We start from the raw sequence: 19,287 nt of genomic DNA on the forward strand, positions 1-19,287 counted from the left end.
GCGCGGTGTGTCGTCTCTATCGGGCAGATGGCTTTTGTGTTCCTTCTTCACACTTTTTTTTTTTGCCTGCCCCCCTCCCCCAACATGTGGAGCAAATAATTCACTGTCGACTCGGAGTGGCAGCTTTTCTTCCGGCTCATTATCGAGCAGAAAGCGTATTTTTTATTATGTGTTTTGACAGACTTACCAGTTTGTCTATAAATATTTTGGCAATTACAGTGTGTTGTCTCCTCGCATGCCTCATTTCCCTGTTCATTAAGTAAAGCAATTCGAGTCCCTGTGTGCCATAAATGAATGTTAAAAAGGCTTTTTTTTTTTTCCCCTTCCCATTTAGGGAACCCGCACGTCTCTGGGTTTATCATGTCGGTTCCAGGATGAGCCGTCATGAATGGGTTTCTTCAGAACATTAACAGAGCGAAGAGTCTCATACTGGAGGAGCCAAAGGGTCGATGCTGTAAAGTAGAGCCCCCCCCCCCCCGGCTCTTTCTTTTTATCTAAATGTTTACCTTCCCTCTCCTTGTTAAATGCCTTCCAGTCAAGGTCTACTCTTGGCGACTTATATAGAGTCCATCCAGAATGTTCTGGCCTTCACTTGTGTCCTTAGTGTTGAAAGGAGTGCGTTCGTTATTGCTGTGACTGAGTCTGTCCGTTCGGTTGCTGGTCATCCTCTTCTTCGTTTCCTTCCCACTTTTCCAAGCGTCACCATCACCATCTAGGGAATCCGCTCTTCTCACGATGCATGCAAAGTATGATAACCTCAGTCTCATCATTTGTGCTTCCAGTGAGAGGTCTGGCCTGATTCGACCCAACATCCACCCGTTTTGTTGGCTGTCTACGGCGACCTTATCTCACCTCTAGTGTTTTGTTCCAGTAAATGCCTGTAAATGGTTAAGATGCTGTCCAGCGGTGCGGTGTGGCCCTCCTGGGCAGTGATATCTTGTACTCGGAAGCAGGGTACCATCCGCTAAGAGAGGTGGTCCGTACGAGGTGTTTATTCTCCGTCTCAGGTTTCACGTGTTATGTACAGCGCCCCCTACCTGTAGGACACTGTATGAACAGGACCAAATTTTTCTGCTCTAATGGGGGATGCTGTCTGACGCTCATTCTCCCCATCTCTGTCCCCGTGTCCAGCGCTGCTGCGGGAGGAGGTCGCTCAGCTCCAGGAGGAAGTGCACCTGCTGCGCCAGATGAAGGAGGTATTGACCAAGGACCTGGAGGACACCCCGGGAGGCTGCTCTGCCGAACGGCTGTCCGCCACCGAACTCCGCGTCCAGCTGGCCCAGAAAGAGCAGGAGCTGGACCGAGCCAAGGAGGCGCTGCAAGGTAGGACCCCCCCGAAAACACACACAGAAACACAGCCCACCATCAGCTGGACACTTCTCCTTCAGCCACCGTCAGTGTCGAATCCCAGCAACCATGTAGAGGTGCCCCCTATTGACTGCGGAAGGTATTGACAGGTCACTCGGACTCGGATTGGTCTGCGGTCTCCTATGACCTGCAGAATAAGCAAACAACCCCTCCCTAGCAGGCGCCCACTCCATGAACCCTCGCTCCTGTAGGCACTGAATTGGCCCCGCTGCCCGAGTAGCGAAAGCTGAATTAAGACTTATTTAGCAGCTTTACGAGGTCTGGAGACGTGTAATAGAATTACCCGGCTGCCGCGACGTGCCTCCGCGATGGAGCCAAATGAAATTACCCCGTTGTCATCGCTTAATGTTTTATTTCTGGCGGTTCTGCTGTTCCATCAGAAGGGTCCCCGGGGGCGCTGGTGGACACCAGATGGGGTTGGTGACACAGTACGAAAAGCCCCCCACCCCGGCGGCCACATAGAGGTAATAGGTGCGATGTTTTCACTCAGCATGCAGCCCGTGAAAGGTTCACAGCAGGGGGTGTCCTTGTAATCCCCGCATTGCCTCAAACCCGGGTGCAGAGAGCAGCCTGTTTGCTTCTTTTCTATTTTGTGCGTCCAGGCAATGCGCTGCGTCTAATTGAGCGTACGGGGATCTTTATTGCACCCTTTCTTCGTCCTCTCGCAGGCGTCCTCCCCTCCCTCGAACCCTGTTTTTGTTCTGCTTGTTTATGGTGAAGCTCACAGCCCGTTTACCCTGTTAAGTCTCGCCGGCGCTGGCAGGTCACGGAGACGTTTGTGCCGCGTTTGACCTGGAGGGCTCGGGGCTAATCCCCAAAGCAGTCCCATGGCAGAAGATGAGCTAGGAGAGCTCTGTCCAGGCTGTTCTACTGGGCTGCGCTCCATAGTGAAGCCCTTCTCTGCTCAAGAAGTGAGTCAGCTGGTTCTGCGGGTGCGAATCGGATCCTAACTGGAAAGTAAATTCAGAAGCTCACAGATAAAGCAGTCCTTCGCATTAAGTTTTCGATGCCTGCTTTCCCAGGACAACAGGTGGCATAGTGGTTACAGCCATTACCTTTTACCCAGATGAATCTGGTTCTGAATCCCTGTCATAACTCTGTAATATATTAACATTTGTTTATTTCACAGACGTTTTTCTCCAGAGTGATATACAACCCAGAGTAATAATTGTACTTTGATCAAGGCACACCCATCCCTTATATAACAGTTTGCCATATAGCAATAAAAACATACCCTGTTTCATACAACAGGCTTTTTATTCAGTACAACAGAATTATTTGCAGGTTACACTATGATTTTACTTGTACACCAGGTATTTTTTTCTGCACAACCACTTGAATCAGACATTCTCTCAACCCAAAGAGAAAATCTGGCTGTTTCCTGCCTAAATCAGTGTTACCCCCTTAATTACCCTGGAAGCAACGACCACTCGTGTAAATAAAGCCTTCAACTTGTCACCAATCATTTGTTAGTAATGTTACACACCAGACTTTGCAACAGTGAAAGACATAGGCAGCGACCTTGTTCTTTGCATCATCAACATCCATGAGCGAAATTATCAACAGGTTTCCTAAAGATGCTGAAAAGTGCAGAAGACACTGGGGGTTGCACTGAAGGCTGCAAAATAAAGAAAAGGATACTGTGTGAAGAATGTAATGGAAAGAAAAAATATTCAAACATAAAACTGCACACAATCTTTTTTTCCATGAGAAATCCTCTAACATCATTTATATTTATTCAGTTTGCCGACACTTTTCTCCAAATCGACTTAGAATGTTAAGGTTACAACCATTACAAGCTTAACATTTTTTACCCATGTGTACAGCTGGGTAATTTTACTGGAGAAATTTAGGATAAATACCTCGTTCAAGGGTACTATAGCTGGAGGTGGTGATCGAACCTTTGACCTTTGGATCCAAAGGCAGTAGCACTAACCACTACATGACCAGCTGTCCCCATCATAAGCTGCCCTTGACAAATCTGTCATAGAAATACATAGAAATACATGACTGCCACCCTCATTCATTAGGGATCCCTAAGCCATAATTTACCGCAGTCGAAATTTCACACCTGTTACCTGTCGCAGGTATTTGTACGCAGTGAAAAGCGTCGCTTCAACCCGCAACTAATTAATCTTCAATTACATCTTAGTTTGAAAACACGCCGCTGCCGTTTGAAAAGGCACAGATGGATTGACTCTTCACAGAGCGCAGACGCAGCAGAACGCGGCGAATCAATCGCTATGAACCGGCGTGACCGTCGGAGGCAAGTCGAAACGCAAATTGGCGACACGCGTGGTTCAAAAAGGCGGTTTTTTTTTCCGAGTGCATTGCGAGCCTGGTCCCAGATGCCAAGACGAAATCCTCATCTGACAGTATGAAAGGGAATTTTAGAGAGTGTAATCTCCCTCAGAGACTTTAATTACCGACCGCGGTGATTTACGTGGCGCTGCATTCGTCGACCGCAAGGAAGGCCGAGGCTCCCGGCACCGTCGTCCCGTACAGCTGCTTAACGGCTCTGCCTCAGTTCCCGGAGAGCAGGGCGACTTCGCTGAAAGGCATATTGTTAATAACTCTTTCATTTTCGCCTGTGATTGGAAGCATTGTCCCCACTTAGCGGGGATTTTCGATCACATTCCGAACTCCGCAGCGCTTAGGTAACAGTCGAACCGACTCCAACCACGATACTCAGACTGCTGGGCATTTTCTAAATAGTAGGAATGCTGGTGAATTAACCTGGAATGCACATTATTGATTAGGACAAGCCTATTAGTTGGGGTCCCGACAGCAAAAACAAAATATTTTGGTCGCGGTCGGCAATGAACCGCTCAGTTCAGCTGTCTTGACTGAACCCACGTAAGACTCTTTCTGAACTGGAAAACCTGGAGAATTTGGCCCTCCTGGTGCACCGGACAGCCCTAATAGGCGTGGGTCAGGGCACACTGCTGTTTCCGTCAATGAGGGCAATCAGTGCGGTTGCATTTTCTCTCGGAGATAGTGGTCAATAACACGTTTGTGACTGGATGGTGGAGTAGCCCCTGCCTGCCCGTCCGGTCACCGTTATAGATTTAGTTTGTTGTCCGTTTCATTCAATATGGCTTTGCGATGCTTGGCTCATACAGCTGGACCCTAAGCGCATTCTGTTATATCAGCAGCACTTTCATCTCGAGTGCAAAGCTGTGATTTCAAGCGGTTTTTCTGTTTTACACCAGCTCTTCCAATGGGCTCACTCTATACACGGGGCATCATATTCTTCATTTTCCCCAATTCTTCTGCAGTATTTACATTAAATCTCCCGTTCCCCTATCTGAAACCTTGTCTGCTAGAAAAAAAATCGATAATTTTTTTTTTTTATTTAACAACACAACAGAACTGGGTCACGACAACTGAGACAGAATTGGTACACTGAGAAAGTACACATATATAGAGGTACAGGTAAATTGCAGCACAGGGGGCAAAGTTTGCGGCGTTTTGCAGGGGTGTTCACGTTCTGCTAAATTCCAGAAAAGATGACCAAATCTTAAAATAACAAAAAAAAAAAATTGTAAGAAAAATTCATAATTGCCATGCAGAGCAAAGGTTAAGTTTTCTGGTTGCAGTAAGTTAGATACGAGTGTAAAAAAACATATTTGTGGAAGGAGCTACTAGTGTGGGACACAGCAATGGAATATATGTTTCCCTGAAAGATTTGTAAGAATAATCTTCCTTCGCCAGAGACAATAGGTGTCGAGGCCGTCGTTTGAAAACAGGACACGGCGGGTTTGTGCAGACATTTACGCTGCGGAAACAGCGTCGGTGATATTCCTATTAATCGTGAGCGTGTGAGCACACAGCGGGATGTAGTGTGTGCACATGGGGGGAGTATTAGGGGATCAAACCAGGGAGGTAATACATGGGGGGCAGCTCTGATCCACCCCCTCCCCCAGGGCTGGTAGTCAGGGCAGCTGCTGATGCTGCTTTCCATGCTTGAACAATGAGTGACAGTGCACTCACTTGGCACCCCAGGGTGTCCCAGCAGTGCTCTACAGGTTATGCGTTTTGTCATCCTACTTCCTGAAAAACCTCCAGAAAAGTCAGAAAAGCCAAGGTCCTGGTTACATCCCATTTTGATTTTTTCTTCTTAAGTCTTTTTTCCAGGGCAACTTACATTTATTCCTTTAGCTGATGTTTTTCTCAAAAGCAACTTATGTTAGTCTGCCTACAGTTATTTACACATTAGCACTGCTGGGTAATGTCCCTGGAGCAATTTTGGGTAACTACCTTGCTCAAGGGTACTACAGCCAGAGGTGGGGATCAAACTTGTGACTTTGAGGCCCCAAGGCAGCAGGTCTAACCCTTCTGCTACCAGCTGTCCCCCAGTCATTTACCGATTTATGCAGCAGTGTCATTTTTACTCTATCAGGGTAAGTACCTTAATCATGGGTAAAAACAGTGGGACCAGGGATGCAAACATGGGTCCTCTGCTTTGTAAGGCATTGGCACTAGCTACTATGCCACCTGCTGCCCAAATTTGGGGATCAACATCCTTATTTGATTAACCTGGAGGTTAACCAGACAAATTAAGCAACTTTTTGCCCATATACACTTACTAATTTAGCTGACACATTTCCCCAAATTGACTTACAATTTAATGTTACAGTTATTACGAGCTTACAATTATTTACCCATTTATACAGCTGGGTAATTTTACTGGAGCAATTTAGGGTAAGGGGTACTACAGCTGGAGATGGGGATTGAACCTGCAACCTTTTGGATCCACAGGCAGTAGCTCTAACCCTAACCCTACCAGCTGTCCCTATTTTTAAACTTTAACTGACTTTTTAAAAAAAAAATTTCAACATATTCCGTACCACTACCCCGCTCAAGGGTCCTGCAGCAAGACCCATCAGTAAAGCGGTGTCTAATTCTTGCGCCACACCTCCAGCCCTGGCCTTCGTGGCTTTCGCTGGGCTGCCCATGCTGTGCGCTGTCAGCTTTCCTCGCGCTTGCTGAGCGATCTCTATTAATGAATAATCGCTGCCCCTGGAAAAGGAGACCTTTGTGCCACGAGGAATTAGCTGCGCTGATCCAAGCTCTTTCTGCGAACAGCTTTCCGGGAGCGCGGCGCACGTAATTTCCCTGTTATTCCTCAGCTCGATGTCTTTCTCAAATGGGAGGGGAATCAGAATCCCTCAGTCTGCTTGTCAGTCCCTTCAGCAGCACACGGCGCCAGCTTCATTAGACCATGTAAATGGATCCCTTCTAATTAATTCTTGTTTGAAGTTTTTAATAAATGAACCCCACATTTGAAATGAGTTTAAATTGAATTCCAGAGCAGAAATGACAAATGCAGACCGTTTCAATAATGTGCTCTGAACTCGTCAGTAATTGGGCACTTCTGTCACAGAACTAATCACGGGAAATGGATTATAATTCATAATTGGCTTATTTTTTACCCTGCTCTGGACAACTCGGCACCTCCGCGGGGAATGTGAGCGGTTATTGTCCAGTACCTCATGCCCTGTCTTTTCGGGATGCTCTCTGGACCACCAAGGTGCTGCATTAAACATGCAGTAATTGAATTCTAGCATCTACTAAGTTAAAATCATACATACTTTAAAAACGTTGCTCAATTTTTTTCCTTATGGGGAAAATTCCACTTCATTCTAACCCCACCCCAAATTCATCCTAAAATGATGCGGAATATCATAAGAAAAACTTAAAAAAAAAAAAAACATTAAAACAGAATGAATAATATCTGTCCGTATTCGTCAAATTTATTGTTTTAAATGATGATTTTATAATTTAACCTTCCAATGACAGTGTGCATGGACTGGGCTCGAGGAAGATAAAGACTATATGTCATTTAAATGAATGAATAATTAAAAAATTAAAGCACAACAGTCTAAAACAGGGTGCAAATACAGTAGTACGCAAGTGAGTCTGTAGAGTGCCAACAAGAAACTGAGAGCATAGGTACACAGTTCCCACAATGCACTGCATCTCAAAGTCCCTCCCGCATTGCTTGACACAATTTTCCGTTGCAGTTTCAGTTTATCACCTTGGGCCGATTGTTACAGCCTGGAAGGGACATCATAGACCAGATCTATGAAAATCTGAACCACCTAATGGGGGGATGTGGTGGCTCAGTGGACTGTGCTGAGTCCCAGTCTCTGGTGGGTCTGGGGTTTGAGTCTTGCTTGGGGTACCTTGTGGCAGACTGACATCCTGTCCAGTGTGTTTCCCCTTCCCCTCCAACTCTGTTCCCAGGTTAGGTTCTTGTTCACTGGGCTAAGCAGTTGTAGACATTGTGTGTTTGGACTAGCTATTAATAAGTGGTATTAATAAGTGCAAACCATCCATTGTCAACAACCACTTGTCCCAAGCAGGATTTCAGCAAGCCAGAGCCTTACCTGGCAACACAAGGCTGAAGGAGAAGGAGACACACCTAGGGTGGGATGCCAGCCCATTGCAAAGCACCCCAAGCAGGGCTTGAACCCCAGACCTGGCACAGAGTAGGCACTGGCAGAACCCACCATGCCCCCACATCACAGACCAGATACATGAAAATCTGAACCAGCTAACAATAAACGGTATTAACAAGTAAAAATCTAGATCTAGAACGAGTGCGCTCCAGAACCCAGTTTCCCTTCTACTTTTCACTCACCAGAAAATCGACTTGTAGAATTCAGCTGTAAGAGTATCACAAAGTACCCTTTGCCCAGGGATACAATTGAGGGTTGTGGTTTTGATAGTAACTAATTATGTGCATTCTAAATAGCCCCTCTCCACAGTTTAGGGAGCTGTCATGCTTCGAAAACGCGTACTCGAGGCATCTGTTTTCCGTTTAAAGTCGTTGGAAATAATTGACGTGACTAATTGACATTTTCTGGTAGTTGAGCTGGATTTCTCGAGGACCCGCTTCTGCTTGGGGAAGAATTAACTCGGAGTGTTGTGTTGTGCCCCGAGATCGGATTGTATCCCATACCTCAACCGCAGGCGTCTCCTAAACATCCATTTCCGGCGTGAGTCAGTCCGTCTCCCGTTCGCAGCTCATCTTGATGACGGAGCGGTGCATTCTGGGCCGCGGCGCGCTTCCCGCGGCCGGGAAAGGACCGATAACCGAAGTATGGCGAAGGAGGCTCAAGGACTCCTTTGCTGTATTTTAACAGGAGGAAGAAGGTGGGCTGTTGAACATACTGAACATATTTGTGATAATGGTCTCTCAAAGCAAGTGCGTTCTTTTCGATTTTCCATTTACCCGACATAAAAAGCCTCTCTGGCCAATGTCGGGTAAATGGTGAAGAGCACTTCTACACACAGAACGTTTAACTTACCATGTTTTAGCATTGAATAAGACAGATGTTCACATCTGTGAGGACAGTGTTCTTTCCATTCGAGTGCTGGGCCAATTTGGTGGGAAGACCGTTCCCACCAAACATATCATACTCTCCGTTTTTAACATGCGCTTAATTTTGAAGGACTGGCCGAGGTGTCCGTGCAGCTATTCAGAGAAAGACCGAGCGAGCCGTGTAAGCCGCCTACGAGGAAACCGCCTCCCCAGTAACTACAGCACCCGTGACATTCAGCTGATGGTAAAATCCCATTGCGGTACAACGACTGGTTCTGTTTTTTTCCTCTTTTTTAATGAATTCCTAAATTTAATCCATAACAATTGTTTTGTGCATTATGTTGTATATGATGGTACTGTCACAGGTGTCACCTTCATAGCTGTTTTCTCACAATTACCAGAATTTCAATAAAAAATGACACTGGGTAGTTTAGAGGTTTGCGGTATCAACTCAGGTCCTGAAGGTCGTTGGTTCGAATCCCGTTCGCACCACCGCAATAGCGCCATTGAGCAAGATGCATATGCTCCACTGCACCAGTAAGAATAACCTTCTGTACCTGCTGGTAGAGACAAGAGACAGAACATTCAAAGATGTCTTTCAAAGGTGTGGACTTGAGATTACATCATCGAAAGAAAAAGGAAATCATACAAAAGAAAAAAATAAGTGAGTGTATAGATGCAAAATAAATTCAGCGCATTCCGATTTATTTTCTTTGTGCTTCTAGAGCTGCTTTTGCCATCCATCGGTCTGTAGGAACGCGGCTCACGTTCAGAGCGGAGGTTTAATTCGAAACAGGGGTGTGTTTCGAAGTGCCGTGGGCCAGCGGCGGCGCGGTGGTCTTCGCACCGTGGGCCGGAATCCCACCGCATCTCCACTGGCGTTGCTGTGAAGGACTGTAATCGCTGTTGTCAAGTGGAGGTGGAAGGAGACAGGGATGACGGGTCCTCCCGGTCGTCCCACCACCTACCGCAGACGCCGTCTGACAGCTAGAAGCGTCTCGCTCTCCCACATTCCCCAAATAGGTGGTGCTGGTCTAGACACGGAGAGCGGGGGCTGACAGGGAGCGTGGGTCTCAGCCTCGCAGCTCATTTTGGAGAGAGAGAGAGAGGAGGTCCAGACACACGGCATCTCCGCACGAGCCGCTCGTGTGTCCGTGATCTCCAGGAACACGGGTTCGAGTGACCGCACAAGCTTTCCGCAACCTGCGGCATCGCGTTCCACCTCGACGTTCCTGCCCCGTGAGCTTCTCCCACTAGTTCCCGAGCAGCGGCGGATAATTACATTTGCACATGTCAAGAACTCCCCCACTGCCCCAGAGGCTAAGCGGGTGACGGGGCTGTCAAAGTCGCAGACACCCTCATGGCCGCCTGTCACATTTTTCTTAGGAGAGGCAAAAAAGAAAACATATAAAACGTGTTGTCAGAGATCTCCTCTGACATTACAATTACGCCGCTCCTTGTTCCTATCGCAGCCGATCGTTCGTAGGAGGGTTTCCATCGCTACAGAACATGAAATCCTGCGTTATTTGGCCCCGAGCTGTTGACTGTATGCAGATATGAAGGGGAAGGGGGCTGGAGTGATGCTGTCTGCACCGGAAACGGGCGTCGATGTCAGTTCTCATTGCTGCCGCAAGTGGAGTTCCACTTATTTAATTCTGGGCTTTTGGATGATATTTCTGCGTATTGTTAATATTATATTTCCGATATTTCTAAGAGAGTGGGAAAATGAATGAAGACAGCAGGCTTACTTTGGAAAGGTGAGTAAGACTGATGTGGACTTTGAGTGTCGCTTGTTTACCGGGATTGGAGGTGCGGCAGAATACAGGTGGCAAAATCGTGATGGAAACGGATAGGGGACCATGTCATCTGGGGTCCTGGACTGGAACACTGGATGTCAGCCTCAAAACAACCGACTGAACCGTGTTACCTGTGTTTATTTGGCAGCAGCCTAGGTGCTGAAGTGGTTAAAATTTTAAAAGCTCCGAACCGATATGCACATTAATAGCACATGAAGATTTTCCCATTTTATCGCCTCTCTGGTTTGAAACACTTGAAGAAGCGCCCTTTGCTAACCTCTTCTTTCCAGTTTCCCTTTATTTAATTTCTCCCATTTAATTCTCCTGTGTTTACCTCTGAAGTGGGTGATTCAGTTTTGAATGTTTCATATTTAATGTAAAATGGGCTTACAGAACACCAGAGCTGGTAGTAAGGCTCCTTTCACTAAGACACTCTATTGTATATATATATTTTATTGTACTGGATTTCAAATAAGTAAAACCTTGCAAGGTCAACACTGTTCAGAGCACATTTGTACTGTTGATTTCCTATATCCATGGCTAAAAAAACATTGTAATAATATTTCACTTATGATTCAATCTGTTATCCCAGTTGAAATAAAGTCCTTGAATGCTGAATAACAGGGTACAGTAGGGATCCGCCGGTGTTTCTGAAAACCACAGACACACTGGGGTCTGGACTGGTCTGGTCTGGTCACCCTGGTTGTGTGTGGATGTGGCCCAGTGTGTGTGAAGGAGAACACCAGGTGGAGGTGGGACAGGGTAGGTGTATGTGTCAGGGAGATGTCGGAAATGGGGCAGCAGGGGGCGTAGTAGTTAGAGCCATCAGTTTGCGCTCAAAAGGACTCTGATTTGAATTCGACGACCTGCTGTAGTACCCTCAGACCAGGGTATTAACTCTAAATTAAACTGGGTTTGAAACAGGCCAGGTGTTGTGTTGGGAAGCTGCTTGTATGGGAGGGTCAAGACCAGGTGGGCTTCAAATCAATCAGGTCTGCGGAGTTCAAGACCAGATGGTATTGGTACTGGGCAGGTGTGTGTTAGTCAAAGTTAGGTGTGTTTGAAACCAACCAGGTGTGTGAGGGGTTATGCCAGGTAGGTTTGGAAAAGGCCAGGTGTGTGAAGGTCAAGGCCAAGTGGGTTTGAAACAGACTGGATGTGTATGTGAGTCAAAACCAGGTGGGTTTGAAATCAACCAGGTGTATGAGGGTCAAGGTCGGATGAGTTTGACAACATCCAGCTGTGTGAGGTTCAAGACCAGATGGGATTGGTATAGAGCAGGTGTGTGTGAGTCAAAGTCAGGTGGGTTTGAAATCGACCAGGTGCGTGAGGGTCAAGGCCAGATGGGTTTCAAACCAACCAGGTGTGCGAGGGATAATGCCAGGTAGGTTTCGAAGAGGCCAGGTGTGTGTGAGGGTCAAGGCCACGTGGGATTGGTATAGAGCAGGTGTGTGTGAGTCAAAGCCAGGTGGGTTTGAAATCAACCAAGTGTTTGAGGGTCATTGCCAAATGGGTTTGGTACAGAGCGGGTGCGGGAGGGTCACGGCCAGGTGGACGTGGGTTGAGGCGACCGTGGGTCGGGTCGCTGCCTCTGACTCGGCTCTCCTCTGCCTCCCTCCGTGTGCCCACAGCGATGAAAGCGGATCGCAAGCGCCTCAAGGCGGAGAAGGCGGACCTGGTGAACCAGATGCAGCAGCTGTACGCCACGCTGGAGAGCCGCGAGGAACAGCTGAGGGATTTCATCCGCAACTACGAGCAGCACAGAAAAGTACGGCCCGAACCCGGGGGGGGCACGCAGAAGGGCCTCGATGGCTGCTGGTCCACAGCACCCTCTAATACCTGTTCAGACAATACAGTCAATTCACACTCCCTGTGTGTCATACATTAGCTGTAAACTTCCACACTGAGCCCTGATCATCTCCTCTGTGGTCTCCCAGTGTCTGATTGCACTTTACACTCATTTTTACAGTTTTCTGGGTTCAGCTAAGTTTAGGTCGGGGTTTTTTACCACGCTGAGCCAGCATTTCGAAAGGTTTTGGACATGACAGCAGCGCCTGTCTGCTGTGGTGTGTCGAACCCATGTGAGTCCACTACCCTCCGAGTCATTTCTTCATGCGAAGTTCACCTCGTTCCCCTGAGCTTGGAATGCGGCACGGGCCGTGGGTGGGGGGGACGCGGGTTCGACCGGTGGCCGTGTGGACCGAGTGGCTCTCTGACGCAGCTGAAGCCTTCCTCTGCAGGAGAGCGAGGACGCGGTGAAGGCGCTGGCCAAGGAGAAGGACCTTCTGGAGAGGGAGAAATGGGACCTGCGGAGGCAGACCAAGGAGGCCACGGAGCACGCCAGCGCTCTGCGCTCCCAGCTGGACCTGAAGGAGAACAGGATCAAGGAGCTGGAGGCGGAGTTGGCCATGGTGAGAAGCAGAGACGCGCACACACCCAGATCATGGACACAGATGTACCTGAACACACAAACACACCCCAGAACTACCAGACATGGACACACAGCCAATCACACAGTCTCAGCCAATAGAGAGCAGTAAAGAGCACCCAAGCAATGAGAACATGGAACCACCTTAATTCAACTCACCTCCACAGTATTTGCATTTCATGTCTAGCGTTGGGTCGGTTTTGGCTGTCCACATCATGAACATGGCACGTATTTTTAAGTCCTTTTATGTTATTTTTAAGGTTGAGCATGTTAAAAATATTTAAATTTCCTGTAGGGTCTTTTTATGTATAATAGCTAAATATCCCAGACTTGTACAGAACCTGATCTCTAAACAAGTCAAGAGGTGTTTGTATAATTAATGTTTTCTTGACTGTGGCTTTGGAGTTGTGAACAAATTAATGTATGAACAGACTTCCAGTTCCAGTCCCAGAGAAGCCAGTGAATGCAGTATAATCCACAGAGATTTATATGGGCAGAAAAAGGGGTGTTTCAGAAATGCTCCAGTTATGTCACCGCCCCCCCGAACAGGGGAGGAAATTCAAATTTCCAGCTGTGTAGCTTTTTATTTTACATGTATCTCACTCTTTACTGCAAAGCATTAAGGTGCCTACAATTATTTATCCATTATACAGCTGGGTAATTTTTACTGGGGTAATTAAAGGCAAGTACTTTTAAGTATCCCCCCCAACGAGATACACTCACCCAGGCATTTTAAAATCCTTTGTCCAGAGTGTTATTTTACAAACACAAATGAGTTAGTCATGTGATCAACCACAGACAGCATATACACCACTCTGGCGGGAGCCGATCTACCGCACCGTGTTCCAGAGTTATACGTCTTCTGTATTAATGTCCATTTGAGAGCTGGATGGATGTCCAGCAGAATGGCCTTCATTCTTGTAGACCCTCTGTGTGTGTGTGTGTGTGTGTGTGTGTGTGTGTGTGTGTGTGTGTGTGTGTGTGTGTGTGTGTGTGTGTGTGTGACCTGTCTCCTCAGATAGGTAATTGTGTGGCTCAGAAAATGGAATACCGGGTGTTTGATCGCCCAGAGGAGCGGGAGCCCTCCACCAGGGTCAAGGCGGTAAGACGGCGCCTTCCTCCTCCGAAAGGCCCCGCCCCCTTTGTGTGTGGTGATCAACCAGCGGATCCGGGGACTCAATCTGCACGCCTGTCCACTAACCCTCGGCCGTCTCTGCGGTCGCATTAACCCGTCTTTGGCTAATCCGCACTGCTAGATTTTTGGAAGGGGTTTTAAGGCACCGGCCAAAGATTTGCACGAATTCTTGTTTTCATCTTCCTGGAAAGGCCAGAGTGATTCGGAAAGCTGATTATGAATCGACGTCATTTTCTTTCCCACTGCCATTAAGACTTGATCGGTGTCCTGGGAGACAGGAACGAATGCGAAGCAGGGGAGGAAAATCGAGTCTGATGACGGACTGCCGACTCGGGGCCGATTCCGAGCCGCCGACCCAGTCTGAGCTTCTGACCTCGCTGTACCTGCATGGCGGCGTGGGGTGGATGGGCCTCCTTTCACGGCCGTCCACGAGAACCGGTTACGGTTTCTGCACTGTGATGGTCAGCGCGGGGTCACAACTTCTCCTGGTCATGAGCTCGGCATGGTGCTGCTCCTCTGGGCTTCAGATGCCTGCAAACGCCTGTTGTTTCGCTGCATCCTCCTTGTAGATGGACAATCCTGTGTGGCGTAAAGCTCATGTTTCCCACAGTTGATGTTTTTTGGCAGGCGCTTTCATCCAAAGTGACATAACACCCCATTTCAGATGTTGGCAATTTATACAACAGGTCAGTTTTTGTTATTTTCAAAGGGATTTGGAGGCGCTGTGAGAGCAGGCCTTCTAATCCCTCTCGGGTGCGTCGCTCCAACTGGCCGACGGCTGCGGCGTGGCGGTGCCCCCAAGACCAGCTGTTGCCACTGACAGTTATGCAACGGCTTCATTACTGCGGCTGTAATCGGCGCCCGCAGCTGCTCGACTGTCACCGGAACAGCGCAATCCCTTGATTTTTAAATTTTTTTTTTAATTTAATTTTTTTTTTTTCTGTGAGGTGTGGCCGTGGTGGACCACCGCCGTGTCAAAGCCGGGCCTCGACAGCTTCGAGACGCCGTTGTCTCTCTTTGTAACTCTCTCCTCCACCGCCTGCAGGCCAAGCAGTCTCTGGCCACCCTGACCAAGGACGTGCCCAAGCGCCACTCGCTGGCCATGCCCACCGAAGCCGTCGTCAATGGCAACCAGGAGTGGGTGGTGCAGGCGGACCTGCCGCTGACGGCCGCCATCCGGCAGAGCCAGCAGACGCTGTACCACAGCGGACACCCGGGGCACCCCGCCGACCGGCAAGGTGGGGCTCGGCACGTCTCCGGCCTCTCCACACGGATCGCCCACAGCTAATTACAGCTCTGCGAAGGGTTCGCTGGCACACACTCCCGCTCGCACACATTCAATCTTTTCAATACCGCTGTGTGTTTAGTGTGTCATTGACTGTATTGAACTCAATTCTCAATGGAGGGTGAAGTCAGTGTTGCATAAGCAGAAGCAGCAGCAGCAGCACAGACCACTCGTTCATCTCCTCCGAGGAGCAGGCTTTTCATACCAACCTCTTTGTTTTATTGTTGTTTATTCATTTAGTTTGTGCATTTCACCAACACATATTTCAGTGTTAGCTGTGTACCCGTAGGTACTTAATGTGATTTACCCATTTGTATCGCAGAGCATCAACTGGTATGCATTTACAGAGCAGGGTATAAGGACTTTTACCTCATCATTGGAGGTTAAGAACCTTCTTCAAAGGTACAACAGCAGGGATTCGAACCCAGAGACCTTGATTACAAGGGGATGACTGTAACCATTATGCCACCTCCTGCTGCAAGTTTCGAAAGTATCCCTTCTGGATGCAGATTCCTAGAAACCTCCGTGTTTTCAAAAGCAAGGTTAACATCCAAACATCTACAAAAATGTAAAAATAATAGTTGTATTTTGCAAGGTGTGGAGATGGCGCTGATTTTTTTTATTTTTTTTTTTTCCCACAGCTCTTTATGATTTTCCAGCAAAATAGGAAAAGAGTGAAATCACTCCTGCGTTAAAAACCTGCATAATTGCAGATACATATATCTGGGCATTTAATCTCCTGGGTTGATCGGATAAATTGGTCTAATGCCTTGCTGTCCATTTTTTTCCCTCATTACAATATAGCTAATTTAAATATTCTCATGAGACCCAGTTATTCATTTCTGTCCACTCTAGAGGACATATGTTTTAAAGTGCACCTCCCAGACTGCACATGCTCCGATGCTGAGTCCTAATGCACCTTATAGAGGACATTGTCCACTCCAGAAGACATATGCTGTTAATTGACGGCACTTTTGGATGGTGGGACTTGAATAACTCCCTAGAAATCCTACAAATCCTACAAATATAATGTAAATCCTCCTAAAGATTATGTTGTTTTATTTCCCTTGTTGTTGCCCTGAATAAGAGTTTCAGCTTATTGTTAGTAGTCTCACTGATTCTGAGGGTGGGTGTAAACCTGGCACTGTGTACTGTCCCCAGCGGCGGTTAGGGTGAGTCCCTGCCACTCCCGCCAGCCCTCCATCATCTCGGACGCTTCGGCGGCCGAGGGCGACCGCTCCTCCACGCCAAGCGACATCAACTCCCCCCGGCACCGGACCCACTCCCTCTGCAATGTAAGAGCTGCTCGGGCACCCCCTCCAAGTAAATTGCTCCTCCGCAGTTCTCCTCCGCTCCTCCTCTGTCTGTCTCTCAATCCTCTGTTTGTTTGCTCCTGAATCGAAGCTCGGGGCCAGACACCTGCTTGAATTCCAACTCAGTGATGCTTGCCAGTATTCCTAATAAGGTTCAGCACCTGTCCCCTTTCTCTACCGCAGTAGAGTTAGAGAAATGCAAAATTTGTGTTGCACATCTACACCGTGTGCTCGAAGCTAAAATACTGGTCATTAGCCATAAATTATGGTTTACTCTGGCTCCTTGTTTCACAAACAATCGAATTTTGAGTTTTTGACGATACAAACATTTTATGGTTATTTTTGATTTTGTTTTCCGCTCTTATCTGTTTTCTAAAATTTCTGTTGCGCGGAGAATGTTACCTGCATTTACCCTCCGAGCCTGTAGGTGGCAGTGACACACACACTAGCAGAATAGCAACAAAACGCCGGATTACTTCACCACACTTCTGCAGTCTTTGCAGCTACTTTGCGCTGTTGGTGACCAATAACAAGATGACAAATGTTGCACGTGTTTCAGGGAGAAACCCAGCAATGATCGGAATGAGGGATGTAATTTTAAAAACATTTTTTATCAGACAACAACAGAACAGCACTAGGTAGTAGCAACGTATAGACAGGAGCGGAAGCACATGCATAGCTTACCGATATTTACATTTACATTTATTCATTTAGCAGGCGCTTTTCTCCAAAGCGACGTACATCTTATAGAAAATACAATGAGTGCATTGCATTAACAGGAAGAGACACTTAGATGCAGACGTGTGATTCTTAGGTGCAGTTTCTTTGTTTCTTTCCACCAAATGAACCAATGTTCATCACACGAGTAGCTGTATGAAGCTTTATCCGAAAATATGTTTACGTTTATCTGACGTTTTTCTCCAAAGTTACTTACATTGTTGATACCTACAATTATTTACCCATTTATGCAGCTGAGTAATTTTTAATGGGCCAATTTAGCATATGTACCTTGCTTAAGGGTATTATAGCCAGAGGTAAAATTTGAACCTGTGTCTTTTCAGTTCCAAAGACAACAGGGCTAACCACTATGCTACCAGCTATATATAATATATTGCATAAGGTGAAAAGGTTCCACTATTTAAAAGGAGTGGACGTGCAGCACTGTCTGAGAAGTTATAAATGGGTGTCCACCCATTCCAAAAATCAATCGAGACAATATAAATTTTATTTTCAGCCATTTTTTATTCTGCATAATTTCTATGTCTAGTTTAGTTTACAGAAGCAATACAGTTTCCAGTAAATTCTACATATAATAAAAACTCAGACTCTTGCAAAGTATCTTTCATTTCACCTACTAGCCATAGTCGAGATTTTTACAGAACCTAATTCATAAATAACTCAAGGTTCGGCTAGATTGTTATGCTTTTATTGATTACTACTTAGTGGTAAAAGTGACTTTGGAGTTGCAGAAAAAAACAAATGTGGGTCCCAGTTGTGTTTGTGAGCTGAGGACTCGGGTGTTTCATCTAGAAGAGAAACATTGTCCGTGGAAAGTGTGTATTTATACTTCAGAGTGTTGTTTGTTTTTCAGCAGTGTATTAACATTTCACCTGGCCGCTGTGTGTGAATAGCATCACACCCTAAGAGTTCTCGTCTTTCTTCCTTGCATGGGCCCTCATTTCGCTTCTCTCTCCATGTTATTATCTGTCTTTGTGTTTTTCTTTCTTTTGAAATGTTCTTTCTCCACCCTGCGCCTCTCTTCCCCCTTCTGTCACCCTCATCACTGCGTCGTCCTGGGCTGCAGTCTCTCGAGGACCTGGAGGACCAGAAGCGTAAGAAGAAGAAGGAGAAGATGGGCCTGGGCTCCCTGTCACGGGTCTTCGCAAGGGGCAAGCAACGTAAATCCCTGGACCCGGGACTCTTCGATGGTACTTCCACCCCCGATTATTACATAGAGGAGGACGCAGACTGGTGATGTCCCCCCCCCCGACCCCTCCCCCACCTTGTCCCGTGCGCGTCTGTGTGTGCCTGTGTACCGTCTCACCGGCAGACAGTGGCTGAAAGATCACGAGTGTAAGTGGCCCCCTGTAAGCCCCACCCCCTTTTATTGATGTATATATTGCCAGTAGAAATAACTCAAAGTATGTAAATAGACGCACACACTGAGGCTCTCACACCCACCCACAAACACATCTGGAAATATTCTGTGTGGATATATGAATTGTCACCTTCGAAAGCGAATCCTCTGTTTTACCGTTCTACTTGTCTTTATAAACGACTTCTTTTCGATAACTGGAAACTTGAAGGACTGCTGTGTATTTGTAAATAACAGTCATTGTGCACTTTGTGCTTGTAAATGTCCTTTGTCCCAAATGCATTGGATTTTTCTTTTTTCTTTTTCTTTTTTTTTTTTTTTTTTTTTTTTTTTTTTAACGATTTTACCGTTTTTAACCCTGATTTTTAATTTGGTTTGACTTTTCTCCCTTGTTCATTGTCCGTTCTCGTTCGGTCCATTCCCTGCATTCGGCCAGTACTTAAAGGTTCCTTTCGGGCAATGTGCAGATGCTCCTCGGTCCTCTGACCCAGAATTCCCACACAAAACCACACGCTCTCCAGAGATATTGAATTCCCC

General features: G+C 47.0%; 1 protein-coding gene across 3 annotated transcripts in view; it reads left to right on the forward strand.

Moving 5' to 3' along the window:
* Nucleotides 1–19,047, forward strand: part of kazna (kazrin, periplakin interacting protein a) — a 196,081-nt gene extending 177,034 nt beyond the window's left edge. The window contains exons 5-11 of one of the 3 annotated variants that reach the window (XM_029246216.1): nucleotides 1,132–1,323; nucleotides 12,126–12,262; nucleotides 12,735–12,905; nucleotides 13,941–14,024; nucleotides 15,103–15,295; nucleotides 16,504–16,637; nucleotides 18,460–19,047. In XM_029246216.1, coding sequence (XP_029102049.1) covers nucleotides 1,132–1,323; nucleotides 12,126–12,262; nucleotides 12,735–12,905; nucleotides 13,941–14,024; nucleotides 15,103–15,295; nucleotides 16,504–16,637; nucleotides 18,460–18,630 — 1,082 coding nt within the window. In that variant the 3' untranslated portion in view covers nucleotides 18,631–19,047. Of the gene's footprint in view, nucleotides 1–1,131; nucleotides 1,324–12,125; nucleotides 12,263–12,734; nucleotides 12,906–13,940; nucleotides 14,025–15,102; nucleotides 15,296–16,503; nucleotides 16,666–18,459 lie in introns of all 3 variants that reach the window. The other 2 variants (XM_029246217.1, XM_029246218.1) reach the window with 2 other exon arrangements.
* Nucleotides 19,048–19,287: the final 240 nt, after the last annotated feature.

The sequence above is a fragment of the Scleropages formosus genome, chromosome 2, assembly GCF_900964775.1.
Source record: "Scleropages formosus chromosome 2, fSclFor1.1, whole genome shotgun sequence".
Taxonomy (NCBI): Eukaryota; Metazoa; Chordata; class Actinopteri; order Osteoglossiformes; family Osteoglossidae; genus Scleropages; species Scleropages formosus.